The sequence below is a fragment of the Limulus polyphemus genome, unplaced genomic scaffold (assembly GCF_000517525.1).
Source record: "Limulus polyphemus unplaced genomic scaffold, Limulus_polyphemus-2.1.2 Scaffold197, whole genome shotgun sequence".
NCBI classification, from domain to species: Eukaryota; Metazoa; Arthropoda; class Merostomata; order Xiphosura; family Limulidae; genus Limulus; species Limulus polyphemus.
This window is the reverse complement of record NW_013665807.1, coordinates 91,916-110,944: the sequence shown is the minus strand read 5'-3', so window position 1 is coordinate 110,944 and position 19,029 is coordinate 91,916. Positions and strand designations below refer to the sequence as shown.

The 19,029-nt window shown below is 33.5% G+C and overlaps 1 protein-coding gene across 5 annotated transcripts in view; it reads left to right on the top strand.

The window, feature by feature from the left end:
• Positions 1-19,029, top strand: part of LOC106478298 (ATP-binding cassette sub-family G member 1-like) — a 110,267-nt gene that overhangs the window by 4,397 nt on the left and 86,841 nt on the right. For 4 of the 5 annotated variants that reach the window (XM_022381871.1, XM_013938828.2, XM_022381872.1 and 1 more), the window contains exons 3-4: positions 8,850-8,967; positions 17,050-17,239. In XM_022381871.1, the coding sequence (XP_022237579.1) occupies positions 8,850-8,967; positions 17,050-17,239 (308 nt within the window). Of the gene's footprint in view, positions 1-2,200; positions 2,238-8,849; positions 8,968-17,049; positions 17,240-19,029 lie in introns of all 5 variants that reach the window. The other variant, XM_022381873.1, reaches the window with a different exon arrangement.

Genomic DNA, 19,029 nt, shown 5'->3' with positions numbered 1-19,029 from the left:
GGTACTCCTTTGTGATCCAGCACCTTGATACTCACAAAGTTGCACCTTTGGCCAACCAGCTTCCCTGTCACGTAGACACTATGTGTGCTTGCCATTTTACACCTAGCTGTTGGGATTTTCACGATGGGGGTTGGTGGGTGTCCTTCAGCACCAACCACTACTGGTTTCCCCAAGCTGACTTATTGTTGGTATTCTTCTTACACTGGCTCCTCATATGTCCTCGCTCTCCACAGTTCCAACAACCTTTCTGGGAAGCAGCCTTTCCTGCCGTGGCATCTTCCCTGTGTTGAAGTTTCCAGCATTGAGCTTTCTTGTGCCTAGGTTTGTTACAGTGCCAACAAAGTCCCTCAAACCTCTCTGAAAGAGCTCTGGCAATTGCATCCTGCATAGTAGAGGGGTGTGCTTGCTTTACTTGTATCTTCAGTTGTGGACTGCCCAAGGCATCTACAATCTGATCCCTCAGCAACAGCTTGAGGAGATCGGGTGGCGCAGTTGGGTAGGCCTTGTGTGCCATACTTTCCAAATCCTGTGCCAACTCTTGCAGGCTTTCTCCTTTAGGACGGACTCTTATTCTAAACCTAGCTTTGTAGACTTCGGACTGATTTTGAGTTCTATACCCGAGTTCCAGAGCAGCTACCAATATTATATAGTTGTGTCTGTCATCTGCTGACAGCTGTCCAACTATTTCCAGTGGTTGTCCCTTCAGGCTAGTTGCCAGATATACTGCTTTTTGCTCCTCTGTCCATCCATTCATTTCTGCCAGGAGCTCAAATTGTGCTCTATATGCTTTCCATGGTGCCTTCCCATCAAATTCCTGTGACTTCCTTCGTACTAGATCACCCCTGTTGCTGACATGTCTGAGATGTGACTTCTGGTTGGACTGAAGATGTCTGCATTAGGGATTAGCTGCGGGGTCTGGAAGGGGCTTCCTGTTGTCTGAGGCTGATTAGGTCGATGACTATTATATCCTCCTTGCGTAAAAGACAGTAAATCATCCTTTAATGTATTTAATTCACTTTGAAATTTGCTAATGTTTTCCATTTGTACTTCTTGCCACTGTTGTTGACTTTTCTGTAGTTGCTGCTGACTTTTCTGTAGTTGCTGCTGACTTTCTTCCTGTTTCCTTTCTTGTTCCAGTTGCCACTGCTGTAATCTCTCTTCTTGTTTCTTTTCTCATACTTCTTGTTTCTTTTTCCTCCAACAACTGCTGTAATTTCTCTTCTTGTTTCTTTTCTTATTCCTCCAACAACTGCTGTAATTTCTCTTCTTGTTTCTTTTCTTATTCCTCCAACAACTGTTGTAATCTCTCTTCTTGCTTCTTTTCTTGTTTGTTTTCATGTTTCTTTTCTTGTTCTTCTTGTTTCTTTTCTTTTTCCTCCAACAGGTGCTGTAATCTCTCTTCTTGTTTCTTTTCTCATTCTTCTTCTTTGTTTTGCTACTCTTGTATTGCTGTCACCAAATCTGCTAAGCTATAGTTTGATTTGCTGTTTCTTGTTTCGATTTATTTATTTTTATTTTTTTTGTCCCACTCTGACACCAATTTGTTACATCTCTGGTTGTTGGTTAATTACCCGTAAAAAAATTTTTTCCGAAGAACTTCAGCGATACAAGTCCTTTCTTAAATAAAAGTAGTTTATTTTTTCTCAATACAACTTTGCAATACACTTAATTTCCACAGTCACTTTAACTTAAACACACGCTATAATTCACAATGATTTACACATTTTACTTACGGCTTGACTCGACTATCTGTCTATATTTTCAATGTTTTTGTCTGCTATTCCAGTTCCAATTAATTGTCTTGCTTTATCTGGCGTGCTTATATACAGGAATAGAGGGCGTCTAGCAAATACTGGATTAATTGTGATGTTCCCCAATCCTTCTAGAAACTCATCACGTGTTACCATGTGACTTCCGCTGTCATAACAATATTGATAGTTTGTTGAAAGGAAAGAAACTAGGATGATTCCTAGGAAAGAGGGGGGCAGTCATATGAGGACAGGTTAAGGTCCTTAAAATTATTTATCTTGAAGGAGAGGGAATCTGATTGAAGTGTTCAAATTACATAGGGAATAGACATGCTTGATACATAATATTTTTCATGTTTAGTGATAATAGTAGTAGGACTAAGGGGCATAGATTTAAAATTTGGCAGGGTAGAAGATATCTGAAAATTTGTCATTCTTATTTTTTTGAACAGGTTGGGAATCCTTCGGAATGGATTGCCTTCAGATGTGGTAAATATAACAGGATTTTGGGAGAGTTTAGGGAGGGCTTGATGAGTACTTCAGGAATCAGGGTAGATGTGCATCAATGAAGTGAATGGAACAGTTATTATAGGCTTATGGACACCCTGTTGTTCCTTAAATGTTATGTTAAATGCTATTTAATTCTTTTTTTTTTTTTTTTACTCTCTGAAGAAAACATGAAGTATAAGCTTCTTATATTATTTCAGGTTTAAAAGGAATACTACTACATTTAAACTTACACATCTGGATTTCTAAGAATTTAGAAAATAGTGTACAAGTCTTTGGATTCTTTAAATGTTTTTGCTGTAGGTGTTTATTATAAATTTCAGACCAAACCAAAACTCAGTACAAAATGGATCAACAGGGGAATTAAATAACTAATAAATCACAAATGTTTAGTTTATAGGAATATGAAATTTATTAATATTAAAATGGAAGATAGAAAGGTTTACTGAATTAAGCTAAAACAAATCAAGAAAACTGTGACATTTATTTGAGCCAAGAGGTAATATGAAAATGTATAGGCTGAAAACATAAAATGTTACTTGATTGAATGTTACAAGATTGTAAAGTAAATATTACTTATAATCATATTATTGAGAAAGAGAATGTTGCTGATTTCTTAAGATAATTTGTATGGAAGATGGACAAGAAGCTCATAAACTGATCAATTTCTTTAATCTTCATAAGTGTAAAACCAAGATGGCAAAAAGATCACCATGCATTTATGCATGGATAATATCTGATTTATATATCATATTATAATTTTCTTTACATTTTATTATCAAGAGATAATTACAACTAGTGTCACAACTCATGAAAATAATCAACTAATTAAGAGTAGTGTTTCCAGTTATTGCTGTTTTTGATTATTCCAATTATCTAAGTTTTGTGAGAATAATTGATTAGTTGGAAGTAATTAATTAATGAGCCAGACAATTGATTATCAAATTCCACTATTCAATTAGCTTTAATAGATATCCTGATCTCTAACATGCTCCGTCCTTCAATCTTCTTGTAAGATCCTTTAATGGTATAGATTCTACTGTAGCTGAGGACAAACTATTACATTGACTGCCATCCTATTAGAAAAAGTAATACTTAATTGATGATGGTGTAACAAATGGTTTATGTAAGCTCTGTATTGAGCAAAAGGCATTGTCAGCAGTGGATACAGTGGGCATTGTGTGTTTAAAATACTGTTATACAATTTTTTTCTTTCTTAAAAAATCCCTAAGGGACTGAATATAAAATGGAGTATTAAAAATATAGGCCTAGTGGAAAAGTCTGATGACAAGTATAATTAATTATAATCATGCTTCATCAGCTTAGAAGTTAGAAAAACATTCACACCTTAGAACACCAGAAGCTCTTACAACATTGATTTTTATAGCATCTGCTTTTGTTATAGTGTGCATGCTTTTACAAACTAACAAAGAACAATTACAATCATACTTGTCATAAGACATTAGTATTAGACCTATTACATTTTTGAAACACTATATTCTTTATCTAGTTCTTTATGGATTTTCATGAATTAGAAGAGAGTATACTAGCATTCCAACAGAGATCTTTCAGGCCATGTGGGACACAACAAACCCATCGGTGATCGGAACACTATTTTGGATCAAATGACATTTATAAATAGTGTTTGGACAACTGATGTTTTTTTTATGTCTCAACTAGCCTGAAGAGCTCTAGATTTAGCGAAACACGTCAGTGACAATGGATATTATAAATATAGTGTAGTTGGAATATTATTATTCATTATGCACTGTTATAGTACTAAAATCTACTTTTCATTGTTTTGAAGTTAGAATTCTCATAAGAAAGATGTTTATCATATTGTTGTTGGGTCTGGCATGGACTGATGACTAGATTGCAGGTTTGAACCCCATCACCAAACATGCTTGCCTTTTACATACTATATCTATAGGTGTGTGACATTATAATGTGATGGTTAATCCCACTATTTGATTAGAATAGCCCAAAGGTATGTGATTGATGATGTTGACTAGCTGTGTTCCTTCTAGTCTATCACTTTGAAATTATGGCCAGCTAGTGTAGATGGCCCTTGAGTAGCTCTTGAAAATTCAACAAAACAAAAGTCATATTGTTGAGACTCAAAATAAGCAAAAATGCAAGTGGTAGGACATAAGAGCATTCGCTTGCTTCCAAGAGGCATGGTTATACCCTAAGTTGAGTGATAGATTAAACAATGCTGTTAAATGGTCAAACAATTTTTGTTTTTATTTGTTTCTTGTGGTTTTGATGGTTATTTTGGTTGCTATCTATTGTGAGTTGTATATTGATTCTGTTTTGGTATAGTCTGATCTGCAACTTTAGTTAGACACTTAGTAATTGTTTGGCAGTATTCATCTATAACCGACAATCTTTCTGCTCGATTTGTTATCGAGTCCAGTAGTAATTTATTAAGGATATTTACATGTTTTTTGCAATTAGCTTTTTGTAATTAAATTTTGATTTAGTTATGGATATATTCTGATGAGGTTCGAGATCGAAGACAAACCAGACAAATGATCACTGTCAAAATCAAAGCGTACATCAAAATTTAAACATTTGAAACTAATTTCAGATGAACATAAACATAAATTATGAATATTACTGGTATTGTGCTGAGAATGTGTGTCAATGTTATATCATTTAACAGCACACAGTTACTATGTTCTAAGAATTTGTATAGTTTTCTCCCATTAGTCGTTGTGCTATTACATCCAAATTTCTCATTTTTACTAATGAGATCTCCTATTATAATCAGTCTCTGGCTATGTTGATTTAGTTTATTTAATAGATTTGTATCTATAGTCTTAGAAAGGTGAGCAGTAAATACCTGCTACATTTATTATTTGTTAGGTTTATATCCATTGCTATACATTCATTTGTTGCATCAATCACTTTGCGTGTGACTGAAAGTGTTGATTTATATATTAATGCAATTCCTCTATTAGGGCCATTTTTGTTTGATCTATCTTTTCTGATCAATGTATACCCAGAAAATTTAAGACTATTTGAATAGTTAAACATAATTTCAGTAATAACTACAACATGTGAATTTATATGAGATATAAAGTCCTCAATTTCATGCCTCCTGGAAGCAAGACCACCTAATATGTTTGACTGTGAATTTTTAAGTGAAAAATGAACACATGAGTTTTATTATATATAGAATGATTGGTGTGAAATTTTTCTTTGTTGTTGTGATGAAAATGTGATACAATCTTGCTGATTATGTGGGTTTCGAAACTCACTGATAAACTTAAAGGTGTTTTTGCTGCTTCTGTTATTTGGTTATTTTCTGTATTAATATTAGTGCTGCTTGATGGTTTTGAAATCTCAGGTTGTGGTATATTTTGTGGTTTTAATATTTTTTCAGTATTTTTATTTGGTTGTGGTACTGTGATTGTCTTTATTAGAAGTTTACTTCAGCTGTTAGAAAAAATAGTTTGTTACATGGTTGTTTAGTACTGCTGCAGCATAAGTGGGTGTGTATGTAGGTGTTTGTTTTGCATTGTTGTCTGCAGAATTGGTGTTTGTGTTTTGTTATTTTCTGTAATTTGAAGTTGTTTTTGTAATGATATGATGTGTATTGTAAATTGTGATTTTAATTTCTTTATATTTACTGCATCTTTTGTAATTTGCTGTATGTATTTGTTTGTGTATTGTATATTCTGGCTTTAATTTCTTTATATTTACTGGATTCTTTCTAATTTGCTGTATATATTTGTTTACAATTACAGCAGTATGGATTTTCATGTTCCTTGGATATTGTGTATTTTGATTATGTCCACCACAACCCACGTAGTGTGGGCGAGATTTACAGACTGCTGCAATGTGTCCATAGTGCTGGCATTTATAACATTGCATCATGACTACATCTGGCATTTTTGATTCCTCAACCTGAAATCTCTGATATCAGAGTACAATACCATTTGATATTATACTCTGAATATCTTGTATGTCATTTGCATGTACTATGATAATATTAGTTGTTTTTTGTGTTCTTGTCGAGATATTATTCCTTCAAATTTTGTGTAAGAAATGTTGTTCTGTGTTAATTCTTTAATTTGTATGATTGTTTGTGTGGATTTGATATTGTGATGTATGTTATATATTTTCTGTTTGATGTATTTTTATTTAGGACAACCTTTGTAGTTTGCTGTGTTTTTGTTTAAACTTACAACATACAGGGGTTTTCTTTTCTTTTATGCATTTGGTAATGTGATGGTCTCCACCACAGCCCTCATGAGGTATGGGAGATTTACAAGCTGTTGCATCATGTCTGTAATGTTGGCAGTAGAAGCATTACGTTACAACTACTGCAGGTGTTTTTACTTCCTTAACTGTAAATCTCTGATACCAGAGTATAATACCATTTGATATCATATTCTATATATCCTGGGTTTCATTTGTGCATAATTTACATATGTTTGTTTGTGTTTTGGAAGATACTATTCTTCCAACCTTTGTGAAAGATAAACCATGCTCATTGAGTTCATCTTGTACTTGTTCTGTTTTATGGTGTAATGTATACCCTTGATAACAAAGGCTTTGTTATTAGGTTTGATTCCAGGTAGGTGAATTGTGATGTTGTCAGGCTTAAAGGCATCATCAGGTCATTCTGTAAGGAGGCTGTTAAGGTCACTCACCTAAGAACATTTTACAAGAACGCTGCCTTTGTCATGTGTTTAATTCTTGCAATTTTAATGTTTAGTTTACATATATGGATTTCTGTTGCTAATTGTGGTTCATTAAAAGTTCCTGATATGCCTTTGATAATTATTGTGTCTTTTGGTGATTGTTTTTGTGTTCTTTTGCCATGTAATGTTGTATTTGCACTTTGTTTATCTGTATTTTGTGAAGATTTTCTTTTCCAGTATTTGCATCGGTCACCTCAGTGGCCATTCTAGTACTTTCTTCAAAAGCTTTTTTGTTTTCAATTTCTTTTACTGTATTCGCATTAGTCATCTCAGTGGCTGTGCAAGTACTTTCTCCACTTTCTTTTTTGTTTATTGAAGTGTGTGCAATCTTTTTTTTTAGCAATTAAAACTAGTGAGTTAACTGAGTTTTTAAAATCATCCATATCAGAATTACTTAGCTGTTCTAAAGAAAATATCTTTGGTTTATTCTCATAGTTTTTTGCATGTTGTTGATTGTAAGCTTTTCGATGTTCTTGACAGCTCACAGTGGCGATGATGAAGAAATGTTGAAAGAAGGATGTTTATGGATCTCACTTTTCAACCGAGGTGGGTCCCCCTATACTTCTTGAGCAAACTGCCAGTGCAGTTGTAGATCCAGCTGGCCATAAAACTGAGGGATTTATTTTGTTGTTTGCTGTACTTACTTAAGTATAGTAATAATTTTCAGTGTGAAGTAATGGTTATAACGGTTTCTGTAAGAGCCTGACTAAGGTACATCTTTGCTCTCTGAATTTCGGAGTGCAAGTGATTCCTTCCTACAAATTACAATGCAGATGCTTCTACTTTATTGAGAGCTAGATCCTTTTCAGGATCTTGGAGAGTCAGGTTTGATGCTTCCACCTCTTCTCTGCATCTACTGCACTGGTATTTTATTGTACTGTTCAACTGTTGAGCATCACATAAATGAAGGTGTTGCTACCACTTAATGACATTATCATAATTACAATACCCCTTTCCAAGGCCATGCGCATTTATGTTCAACATTCATCATTTGCACTGGTATACATTTTGCTTCATTTATACTAAAGTCTTGCATATTAACAGGCCCTCTCATGAGCCATTGGGGAACATTTTTGTTTAAAAAAAAATCCCTACCCAGTCTGGTTGTTCTTAATTTGAACTGAAGTTTTTTGGACATTTTTATAGGCTAAAAAGAAGGCATTTCCCAGACTCCTTTAGCATTGGAGCTGCCAAAAGTGACTAAAATTCATTAACACATCACAAGCTTAACTGCCAAGGACAAGAAGCATAAAAGTCTCCAAATGGCATGCAGAGGTATTCAGGAACCATTTAGAAACACCTTGGTAGATATTGTGCAGTAAGCTGAGTACAATATTATGCCTGTAGCTGCTTTCAAAGTATTCATGTCTGCTCATCCTTCTGCTTACTATCGTGGGGGCAATGATTACCACTGCCTGGGATGTAACATAAAGTTAAGAACACTGAATGAAGAAGGTGTGCATGGATTCAAAATGTTAACTTGCTTTCTTTGTCCAGTTGACAATGTCACCTCGTCACCTTAACCAGCACCATTAATTTTTCAGCTCTAAACTTTGGTTACTAATTTTATTACAAATTGTGATACAATAAATATATGAAAATCATTCTTACATGCAACGTTATGTTTTTACTGTTAATTTATTTTTGGCTATGTTTAGAAAGAATGTGACATTTCCCATTTCTAAAGTTGTTTTTCTTTTGTATGGGATACCACATTTTACATACTGCCTGGTGGAAATGTTTAACATAGTTAAAAAGAGAACTTTGGAAATTTATAGAAGTCTAAAAGAGATTGCAAATGTTGTTGTTAATTTGTGATATATGAACAAATGTTGAATATATATATATATATACTCAAGCTATGTCTTTTAAACTCATGGAGAGCATAAAATCATATTGAATGGAATATCTGGTGAAGTTGTTAGTGGAGAAATGACAGCAGTTATGGGGCCATCAGGAGCAGGAAAATCAACATTGATGAACATCCTGACTGGATATATGTAAGTTTAAATATAAACACACACACATTAATTTTCAAATTTCATTTGCTACTTGTATACATGTGTAATGGTATATTTAATATACAAAATCTAAATGTAAGAGATTTGAATCCTTACAAAACTATTTTCTTTAAACTATCTTTCATGAGCAGTGGGCTCTCGGGCTGGGCCCCACTGTTGGTAACCTATTTAGTGGGGGTCTGGAGCCTGTGGGGGGAAGGTATAGCCTCATAGACTACATGTGAGTTTGGGAGTATAGAAATAAACTATGTTTATATATATATGTGTGTGTGTGTGTGTCTCATGGGCTATTAATGTGTTTGATCTAAATATCTTATATCTACAAGAAGAACTAGAATTACCATAAAAATAAAACTAGTTATTATAAAATATTTATTGGTAACTGTTGCTCACCATTTACTACTGAATTATATGTTATGTTTCTATACTTTTCCCTTGGCAAACATTTCAATGATGTGGTCCATATCATTTCTGAGAAGGCATACCACCTCATTCTCGATTGACATTATTAATCTGCCTCATCTTTTCTGTTCCATGGTACACCCCAAATATTTAAGTAACTTTCAGTTGTTGAAATTGAATGTTTCGAACTTGCAATAGTAGCTGTGATTGTTAAAATATGTCTTGAAGAACCAACATTTTGTAAAAATGTTGGTTGACATTTTGTATGGTCACCAAAGACATGGTAAGGGCTGTTTTGTAGCTACTTTTTCAACTGTTCAGGTGTATTCCCTTCCTTTACATTTCTTCTGGCATAGTTCTTTAGTCTTTCTATTCTTGCAGTCGGCATGATGTCACAGTCATGTGATTTTGCCTGGTAACAAGATTGCCATTTTGACAGAGGGGCAGACAATAGTGAAGTGAGTACATCTGCGTGTACACAACTTATATAAGTTTACCATATACACATGTTATTGCTGAAGCTGCTGTGCAAATTCTTCAGTTATCATTCATATATTATTATTGTTTAATAGTCAAATTATCAATTGCAATGTGTTATCAATACTTGGAGAAGTTGTTGGCCGAAGCGTTAGCAAGATATCGAATAAAGTTACAATTATTAATTGGGCTTGGTTCTTGTCCCTACCAGCATCCTTCTGACTCTTGAATCAACTACCTGACAGAATGGCCGAGTGTGCAGTACCCAGATGTGTACAATTACCTTGTGTTAAAAAAGTATTGGAAGACAATATTTACATGATAAACAATTGAACACTGAAAATTATAGTCAGATGTTGACTCCTACAGCTTTTCTATTGCCTTGTGTTTTCCGCCGTTGGTAGCGTTCAACCACTAAACTCTCTTCTTCTTTTCAGAAGCTTGTTTTTGTGGGAAAACATGCCCTCAAAAGTAAACTACCAAGTCGAACTAGTTTTTAAAACAATTATTGACAAATTATCTTAACTATCCTCTAGGCTGAGAATAGGATCCCACAAATGTTTGCTGTATGCTTATTATTAAGGCAAGCTGGAGGACTAGCTATCAAATAGAAAGGACGTTCAAGTCTTTTCAACCTGTTATTGGTACAATTGAATACATAACAACTCTTCACCACATCTGCAGGTTTGGGACAACAAAAGTTCATCACAAACACAAATAGTCGTTATGATTACGAGTCTAGACAGTGAGCAAGTGTACAGAATGAACAAAATTTCCTCTTAGTTGTGGTATTCGTTTGCCTCAATTGCTACACAGACATTGCATTGTGGGAGAGCAAATTCCCTGGATGTCTGACCTCAAGAATCCTGGGCTTGCTTAGAAATTTTCCATTTTTGGCATTTGATCTTGAAATTTTGTAAAGTGCTTTTTGTCTAAGATGAATTTTGTCTAAGTATTTATGATATATGTATAAACCACTGAACTTGACTAAAATTTCTAGTATCTTGCATGCATGTGTAATTCTGTGTACGTATTTGGTCTTCTCATAGGTCTGCATTTTGATGTGGTAAGTGTACATTTCTTATCAGAGAATTTACTTGCATGCACACACATTATGCCATTTTTGCAACATGAAAAGGATCACTTATTAAAGTTTTTCCTTATGCCATATGTAAGATATCATTTGAACTTTATTTTTAATTGTAGAAATATTACATGCACTTTCATTATGTAATAATTTTCACATTTAGAAAAGTTTGTCCAGTGTTAGATTTAAGGGTGGATGTTGTTCATCTGCAATTTGGAAAGGTTTGAATTTTGCTATTTATCACTGTGTTGGGTAACCTCCATATAGTGGATTCACTGTTTTCTGTAGAAGTCTGAACTAGAATCTATTTATTAAATGTATTGATACCTTCACATCAAATTATAAAACCTGTAATTGATCATGAAGACCAGAATGTTAAATAAACATAAATTTTTCTTCATTTTGATACATACACTATGCATTTAGATTTGCTTTTCATCCCACCTGTATGACGTATTTTAGTATTTCATTGTTTTTATTCTTTGCCTATCCTGGTCATGACAAGTTTATTCTAGCTTGAGGTGCAATGGTGCTGTTAGCTGGTTGCTCAGCATTGGTTTTATATTTTTTATTTTTAGGATTAGGAGGACTTCCATTTTCATTAACATCCACTTATCTATTGCCGAGTATATTATTTTAAACTACTTCATGCTGAACCATGCTTTACAATCATTTGGATCATCCTGTCTCATTACTCAGGAACAACATCATTGATTGGGAATGGTGGATGGATCAAAACAACACTAGTATTAGGGTACCCATTCCACCACCTCGTCCCCAAGATCCATCTGTTCATGTTCACAGACACATCTCTTCAGGGATGGGGAATTTATATCCAAGGTCAGGAGTTCTAGGATAATTGGACAGGAGTTGAGTTTATCCTCCATATCAGTGTTCTCGAACTACTTACAGTACACTGGACAATGGTTCAAGGTTTGTCTCTCTTGAAAGGAAAAATTGTCATGTTAAATTCCGACAATTCCACAGTGGTATCTCTGATTTCTCGTCAAGGAGGCACATATTCTCAAGACCTTATTTTCGTACCTTGGATCTTCTTTACTGGGCTCATTGCTGTTGTATCAGTCTTTTTAATTGCAAATCACTTGTCTTGATCCAATTGAATTCTTCCGACAGAATGGATGATGAATCATGAGGTTTTTCAGTGGATTTGCTCTCAGTTTTGGTCTCCAATACCTCTTCCTTAAGTGTTAGCAGTAGATGTGTTTAGACAGGACTGGACAGGTTTACATCTGTATGCCTTTCCCCCAACAATTTTGCTATTGCCCTGGTTTCTGATTATGGTTTGTTCCCCTCTCTATCGAGTTATCTTGGTTGCACCATATTGGTCAGTTCAAACATGGTTTCCACTTCTTTGGTATTTTCAGGTAAGTCCTCTGTCTACCTCTTCCACATTGGCAGTCTTTGAGATAACCTCAATCAGACATTCTCCACCCAGGTGTTTGGAAAATAATTTTCATGCTGGGAAGTTATGCAGTCCTTTGTACAACTTCTGAGTTTAACTTCTCTGGTTTCTCTGTATTGAACTAAATCTCTCTGTTGGTCAACCACAGCTTTTTATCAATGGAAAGGGAACACTTATCATCAGTGGTGTCTTAAAACGAATTTCAACCCTCTTCATGCTAATGTGTCTGCTATATCCAATTTTATGACTTTGGTATTTGAGAGGGGTCTTGCTTTGCTTACAGTTTCTTTATATAAGGCATCCTTATCCACTATTTTCTTTAACCTCCAGTATTATCAGATCTACTCAAAACCCTTTGTATTCTTTGACCCAAATGACCTTTTCAATTACCAAATTGAAATTTTACAGTTGTTTTACATGCATTGTCTCATTCTCCTTTTGAGCCCTTAGCTTCATGTTCTTTGTTTCACCTTTCTCTAAAATTGTGCTTTTTTGTTATTGGCTTATGGACGTTGTTGGTTGGAGCTATTTGCAATTCCTGTGCTTTGGACTCTATCATTCCACACTTGTCCTGCTGTACCCCAATAGGTCCTTTCTGTCCAAGACTCTTGATAGCTAGGAAAGGGGAAAGATCCTTATCACCAATCTATTTCCCAGCCATTTCTCACCTTTATGACCACTCCAATCCTGACTGTTGTTTACATCCTGTTAGAGCCCTCGTGTTATGTAGCTCGTACTAACTCATTTTGAGGTAGTAGGAATCGATTGTTCATTCATTGGAATCCTTCTTTTTCCCATTACTGTTACGAGGTGGATTTGTAAATTGAGTTGCATGGCCTATAATGGATTATTGTTACAGGAGAGGAATCTTTTGCATGTCACATCTCACCAGATTTGTCATACCTCTGTCAGTAGCTGCCCGGTTGAATTGCTCTCTGGAAGACATTGTGCGATCTGGTATGTGGATTACTCCTAATACTTTCCTATCTCATTTCTTACATGATCTGGCAGTTTCCTCTTCTGAGAGTTTTTGACTAACCCCTGTAGCTATTTTGACCACATTTCTTAGATTTTCACCAGAGGTATTTTCCGCAATCATATACTTTTTTTTCCAGGGTCCCTTTATTTTTTCACTGGATCCAACTTTGTGGCTAGTGTTGCTCAGGCAGGTATTCTTCCTTTTTTTAATTCCACACTAGCAAACACTTTCGCTATAATTACTACAGGTTGCAACAAGCTCTGTCAAAATAGGGTGTTCCATAAGACCATCTGAACACCTGCTAGATGGTATTACCTTATTATTATGAATGCCACTCATGGACTATCATGAGTAAAGCTAAAAGGGATCCTGCTCATCTCTGCCGATCTTCAGGTTAAATAAATTAGGAATGGTTTGCTTTTAAAAATGTAGGGAACTTAGTTCACCTATTGCACAGTTTCTAGAGCACTGTTCTTTAGGATTACCCAATGTGTATTACCCCCCCCCCCCCGACTCTACTCGTGGAACTTTGCAGTCCTTACCACCCCAGTTCAATTCAAATGTGTCCCTCCACTCTTGGAGAAGAAAGCAAAGTTGGGGGCCCTCCTACTTGGGCTCTTGGATGTTTTCCCTTCCAGATGTCAGTAGGAGTGGCACTAGACTCCGTGGGAGCCTACTAGTCTACTAAAACACGGTGAAGACAGGTCACTTTGTAAATACTAAAAGTCAGTTTTATATTATTGAATATGGTAATATGAGTGCATGTGCACCACATCATTGTAATTTCTGTATTATTTGCCAGGAATGAATGAAAGGTCAATATAATAAAAATAATAAATATATATATAAATGTATAATATTATGAGATTTAAGCTATTTAGTCTAAACATTCATGTTTTGATGTTATAATTTCTAATTATTTTAGAATGAAAAAGGCATAACTTAAAGTTATTTTATAATTTTTTTAATGTCGTTATGAGATCTTAAAATGAAAATTATTTTGCATGTTGGATAGGCAACATGTGACAAGAAAAAAAAGGCACGAGAAAAAAAACTTTACAAACCTTAAAACTTAATGAACAAAAAATGGTGATTTTTTGCATATGAAACCATTGTAATGTTTACTGATAATCTGCCAAATTTTTTTAATGTATGCTTGCTAATTTAAAAGTTATAGCATGAAAACTATAACAAACACAAAATGGTTACGAAGTTGGTTCCAGGGACTGAGCTCATGCTGGAAGAGATAGTTCCAACCTTGGGTTAAGGAACCTCGGCTATCTGGTTGGGGCTGGCCTATATTGACAATTACTCGTATTCTATTCCACCTTTGATATAGGAACTGATTTCCTGGGGAAGAGTATACCTGTTCTGGATCTAGTGCGTTTCCCCCACTCTTGTACCATCTTTATCTTGGTATACTTCTGTTCTATACAAATGCTTTCTGTATGGTTCATGCCTACACCAGCCCCTCCACCTTCTCAGTGTAGGATTCTAGATAAAGTGTCAGTGGAGGGAGGTATGTTTTGGAAGTTAACATTTTCCTAAACTGAAAATGTATTTCCAATAATACTTACCAAGGCTGAAACTCTTCCACCCTACCTCCCCCACTAAAAGTCGGTTAATGTCTCGAAAAAGTGATTACATTATCTGAATGAGGTGCTTATATACAGTACCTAGATATAGAGTGCATTGAAGGTAGTGGAGTAATGTGGAAGTTAAAATTTGTCAAGGGCAATCAAGTGGGGTATAAAAGACTGGAGCAAGTGTTTTCAATGCTCAAATGGGCAAAGAGTGGAAACCTTGGAGATCGAGAAATAACTATAGTGTCAGCAGAGGTAAGTATTGGAAATACATTTTCAGTGTAGGAAAATGTTAGCACTAAAAACTTCCTATTTTATCCTTCAGGTAACTTGGATTAAAAAATATAACAATCTGTTTTTATTAGGACAAAGGAAGTGGAAATACTTAGGGGATTATTAGTGGTAGATTTGTTGTAGATAAACTGAGGAAAGTTGAACTGTTGTACATATGAACACCAAGTAGAAATGTAGCATTTCAAAGATGGGAATTTTCTATCTTACTTAACAGGGTAGCATAACATTCTTCTAGAACACAATAACAGCAACTTTTACAACAGGGAAATTCTTATTTAAATTATTACAGCATTTTGATCCATGGTATTGGGTCATCATCGGGTAATAGTTACATTCAGTAAACCAGTTTGAATTTAAGAGAACATTACAAACTCGTGATGGGAAGGACAAAGTTTTAGGTGATGTTGGGTTAGCTTTTTAGTAAAATGAGGTGAATAAAATATTAATACAGATAAAGGGGATTTCTAGATATTTATGTAGTATTGTTTCAACTATTTTCTCTGTTGATGTCTGGATCTGTTTAGGTGATATTTAGCCTTGTTTTCAGTGATAATATGTTTGGTTTCTTTAAGATGTTCAAAAATGTGAGGATCTTTTAAGATGTTTCTTAAATCTGATGTTCATTTCTCTCTTGGTTCTTTGATGTAAAAGTTTACAAAAGTTGTATTTGATTTTGTAGTTGATTTAGTTGTTTTTCTCTCAGCAGGGTAATTGTTAGTAATAAGGTTCTTGATTTTAATTCCTGCCTCTTGTATGATTATGGTATTTATGTCATTGTTGTTTGTCTTCATTACTTCATTTTACATATCCATAATCCAGTTAATTTTCATTGATTGGTTTGATGTAAAGAATCGTAGTGGTTGTGAAGCTGTTTTCATCTTTAAGATTTTGTGCTTTTTCAATAGACATTTTTTCTGGCTGTGTTTTTTAAATTTTTCTGGCTATTTTTTTTTCATGAAGATCTCAAAAAATTTTTGTAGTTCATTGTCTAAATTAGTTGCAGAGTATATATTAAATGCTATTTGCATAATACAGTTCAAAGTTCTTAGTTTTGGATGTATGGGGTGTGCAGATTTTCAGTTAAGGTATTGTTCTGAGTTTGTTGCCTTGCTATGGACTTAGTCTTAAATCCTGACTATTTATTATTATGTTGATGTTTAAAAAGTTAATGGAGATTTTTCATTTTTATTTGCTTAAATTCTTCACTATCCATATTCATTTTATTATTTTTTAAAAATTTCTTGAGATTTTAGTGTACTGCATATAATTACTTTCTGTTGTAAATCAATTTACAGTAGATTCTTTGACAAGAAACTGCATAAGTACAATGATTATGTTAACATTTTTAAGAGCTGGCTTTGACATTGTTTAAAAAGTTAATATTCATAAATGTAGTTTTATACAAATAAAATAAACCTATCTTTTTAATTGTTGAAATATATGTAGCAATAACATGAATATAGAAAATTCATACTAGGATTTCAAAATGAATAATACAGGTTTATTGTAGTGTAGTTACTATTTCTTTTTATGGTATTACTTGCTATATTTCAGTTTGTGGGTGAGCTTTATCAAAAGTTAAGAGAAGATATTTAGTGATAATATAGTGTATGCGTGATGGATATAATTAAAATATTTTTTACAGTATATATAGTTAAGTATCTGTATATTATTGCAAAGCTAATATTTTATTAATATTTGATAGAACTCATAAACTGTGCAGGATGTTTAAGAATACAAAAAAATGGAATAATTTATTCTATCTTGAAAAACACAGTGTATTATAATTTTTTTTTTTTTCTATTATTATATACAGAACAAAGCATGTGGAAGGAGAGACCCTTGTTAACAACACCCAAAGAGAGCTTAGTTCTTTTCGCAGGCTTTCTAGCTATGTAATGCAGGATGATTTTCTTCTCCCTCAGTTAACAGTAAAAGAAACATTGACAGTTGCAGCTAATCTCAAGATACCTAGTGGTGTTCCTGTCAATTATAAACAATTGGTTGTAAGTTTTCCTAACTCAAAGTTTCAATATTATGCTTATTCAAACATGATTTCTCTGAAAGATACCTTTGAGAGTAAAATTAAGAGATTGTTTTTATTCCAGCAGTCCATGGATGAAAAATAGTAAATCATATAACAAATAATTTTGTCCATATTTCCATCTTATTATGAGAATGTGATACTTTTATATGAGAATTAATATTAAGAATACTCAAAAATATCCTTGCACAAAAACAAACTACCAATTCACCCAAGTGGCAAAAACAAGCAATTTCTTAAATTTGGACTTGTATCATGTACTTAATACATTAACTACATATAAGGTATACTTTAAAATTCAAAAACATCTAAAATGGGGTTGAAAAAATATATCATTTAAAAACGTTTTGCTACTGTTAACATAGCTAGTGTTTCTGATTATTACTGTCTTTAATAATTTCAACTTCCAGTAATAGAAATTAGTGTTCCATCAATCAAAATATTACCATTATGGTTTTAAGTATTATTTTGATTCATTGACTTTTTTAACCTTAGTTGATTATTGTCACAAAAATATGAATATAATTAAAATTAGGGTTTCCAATTATTAATACTTTTGATTATTCCAACTATTCAAGTATTCAAAACATAGTAATTATGTTTGTTTTGTAGCACAAAGCTACTCAATGAATTATCTGTGATATGCCCACCATGGATTGTGAAACCCAATTTTTAATGCTATAACTTTTTTTTTTTTAATTTTATCACTTCAAGTCTGTTCAGATTTAGGTTAACATGGCATGGTGATTAGGGGTGTTGTCTCAAGAAGATTTGAGGGTCTTGGATTCAATTCCCTTTGCCACCAAACTTGCTTACACTTGCAAGCATTATACTTGTTTCTTTATTTTTGAATTATGGCAAAGCTACTAAGACTATCTTCCACCATCCCTATTTTTGGAGTGTCGACTAGCATCCACCATCAACTATTGGACTACTTTAGTGTTATGTAAAGCATGCTGACTAGCATCCACTGTCAACTATTGGACTACTTTAGTATTATATAAAGCATGCCGACTAGCATCCACTGTCAACTATTGGACTACTTTAGTATTATGTAAAGCATGGACTGCTGACTAGCAATCACTGTCAACTATTGGACTACTTTAGTATTATGTAAAGCATAAATCTACTGTTTTTTACATTGTGTTATGTTTTTAGTGTATAATTGCATAACTTTATTATTTAATATTGAATAATGTTAGAAATGTGTTTTGACATTGTATTACATTGTAATTCATAATTTGCATATTCTTATTCTTTAATAAAATAAACTATAAGTTTATGTAAAATATATAGAGGAGGAGAATGCACAAATGTTGTATACTGAAAGTTTGAAAAATTGGTGGCTGTTTTATTTCTGAATAATATTAACTAATAAAATTTGTTGTTTGTAAAATTAGGGTTATTGTATTTTGTGCATAAAACTGATGTATTAAAAATACATAATTGTATATACAATTCCAAAAATATATTCTTTCACTACAACTTAAGGGTTTAGAAGTTCATATATTACTGTGAAATCGAAAAATCTTACAACATTTTTATTATTGATTGATTTCAAAATTTTTTATTTCATTAAGTTGAATTTTTGTACTTTGTATCAAGAAAGCATAACTGACTTGTATAATGTATGGTGTATATTAGTGAATAATAATTCTGTAAATAACTATTAACTTGCATATAAACCAACTATAATTACTATTCCATACTGTACTTTAATCAATAGTCTATTTGGACAACTGTATTTAAAAC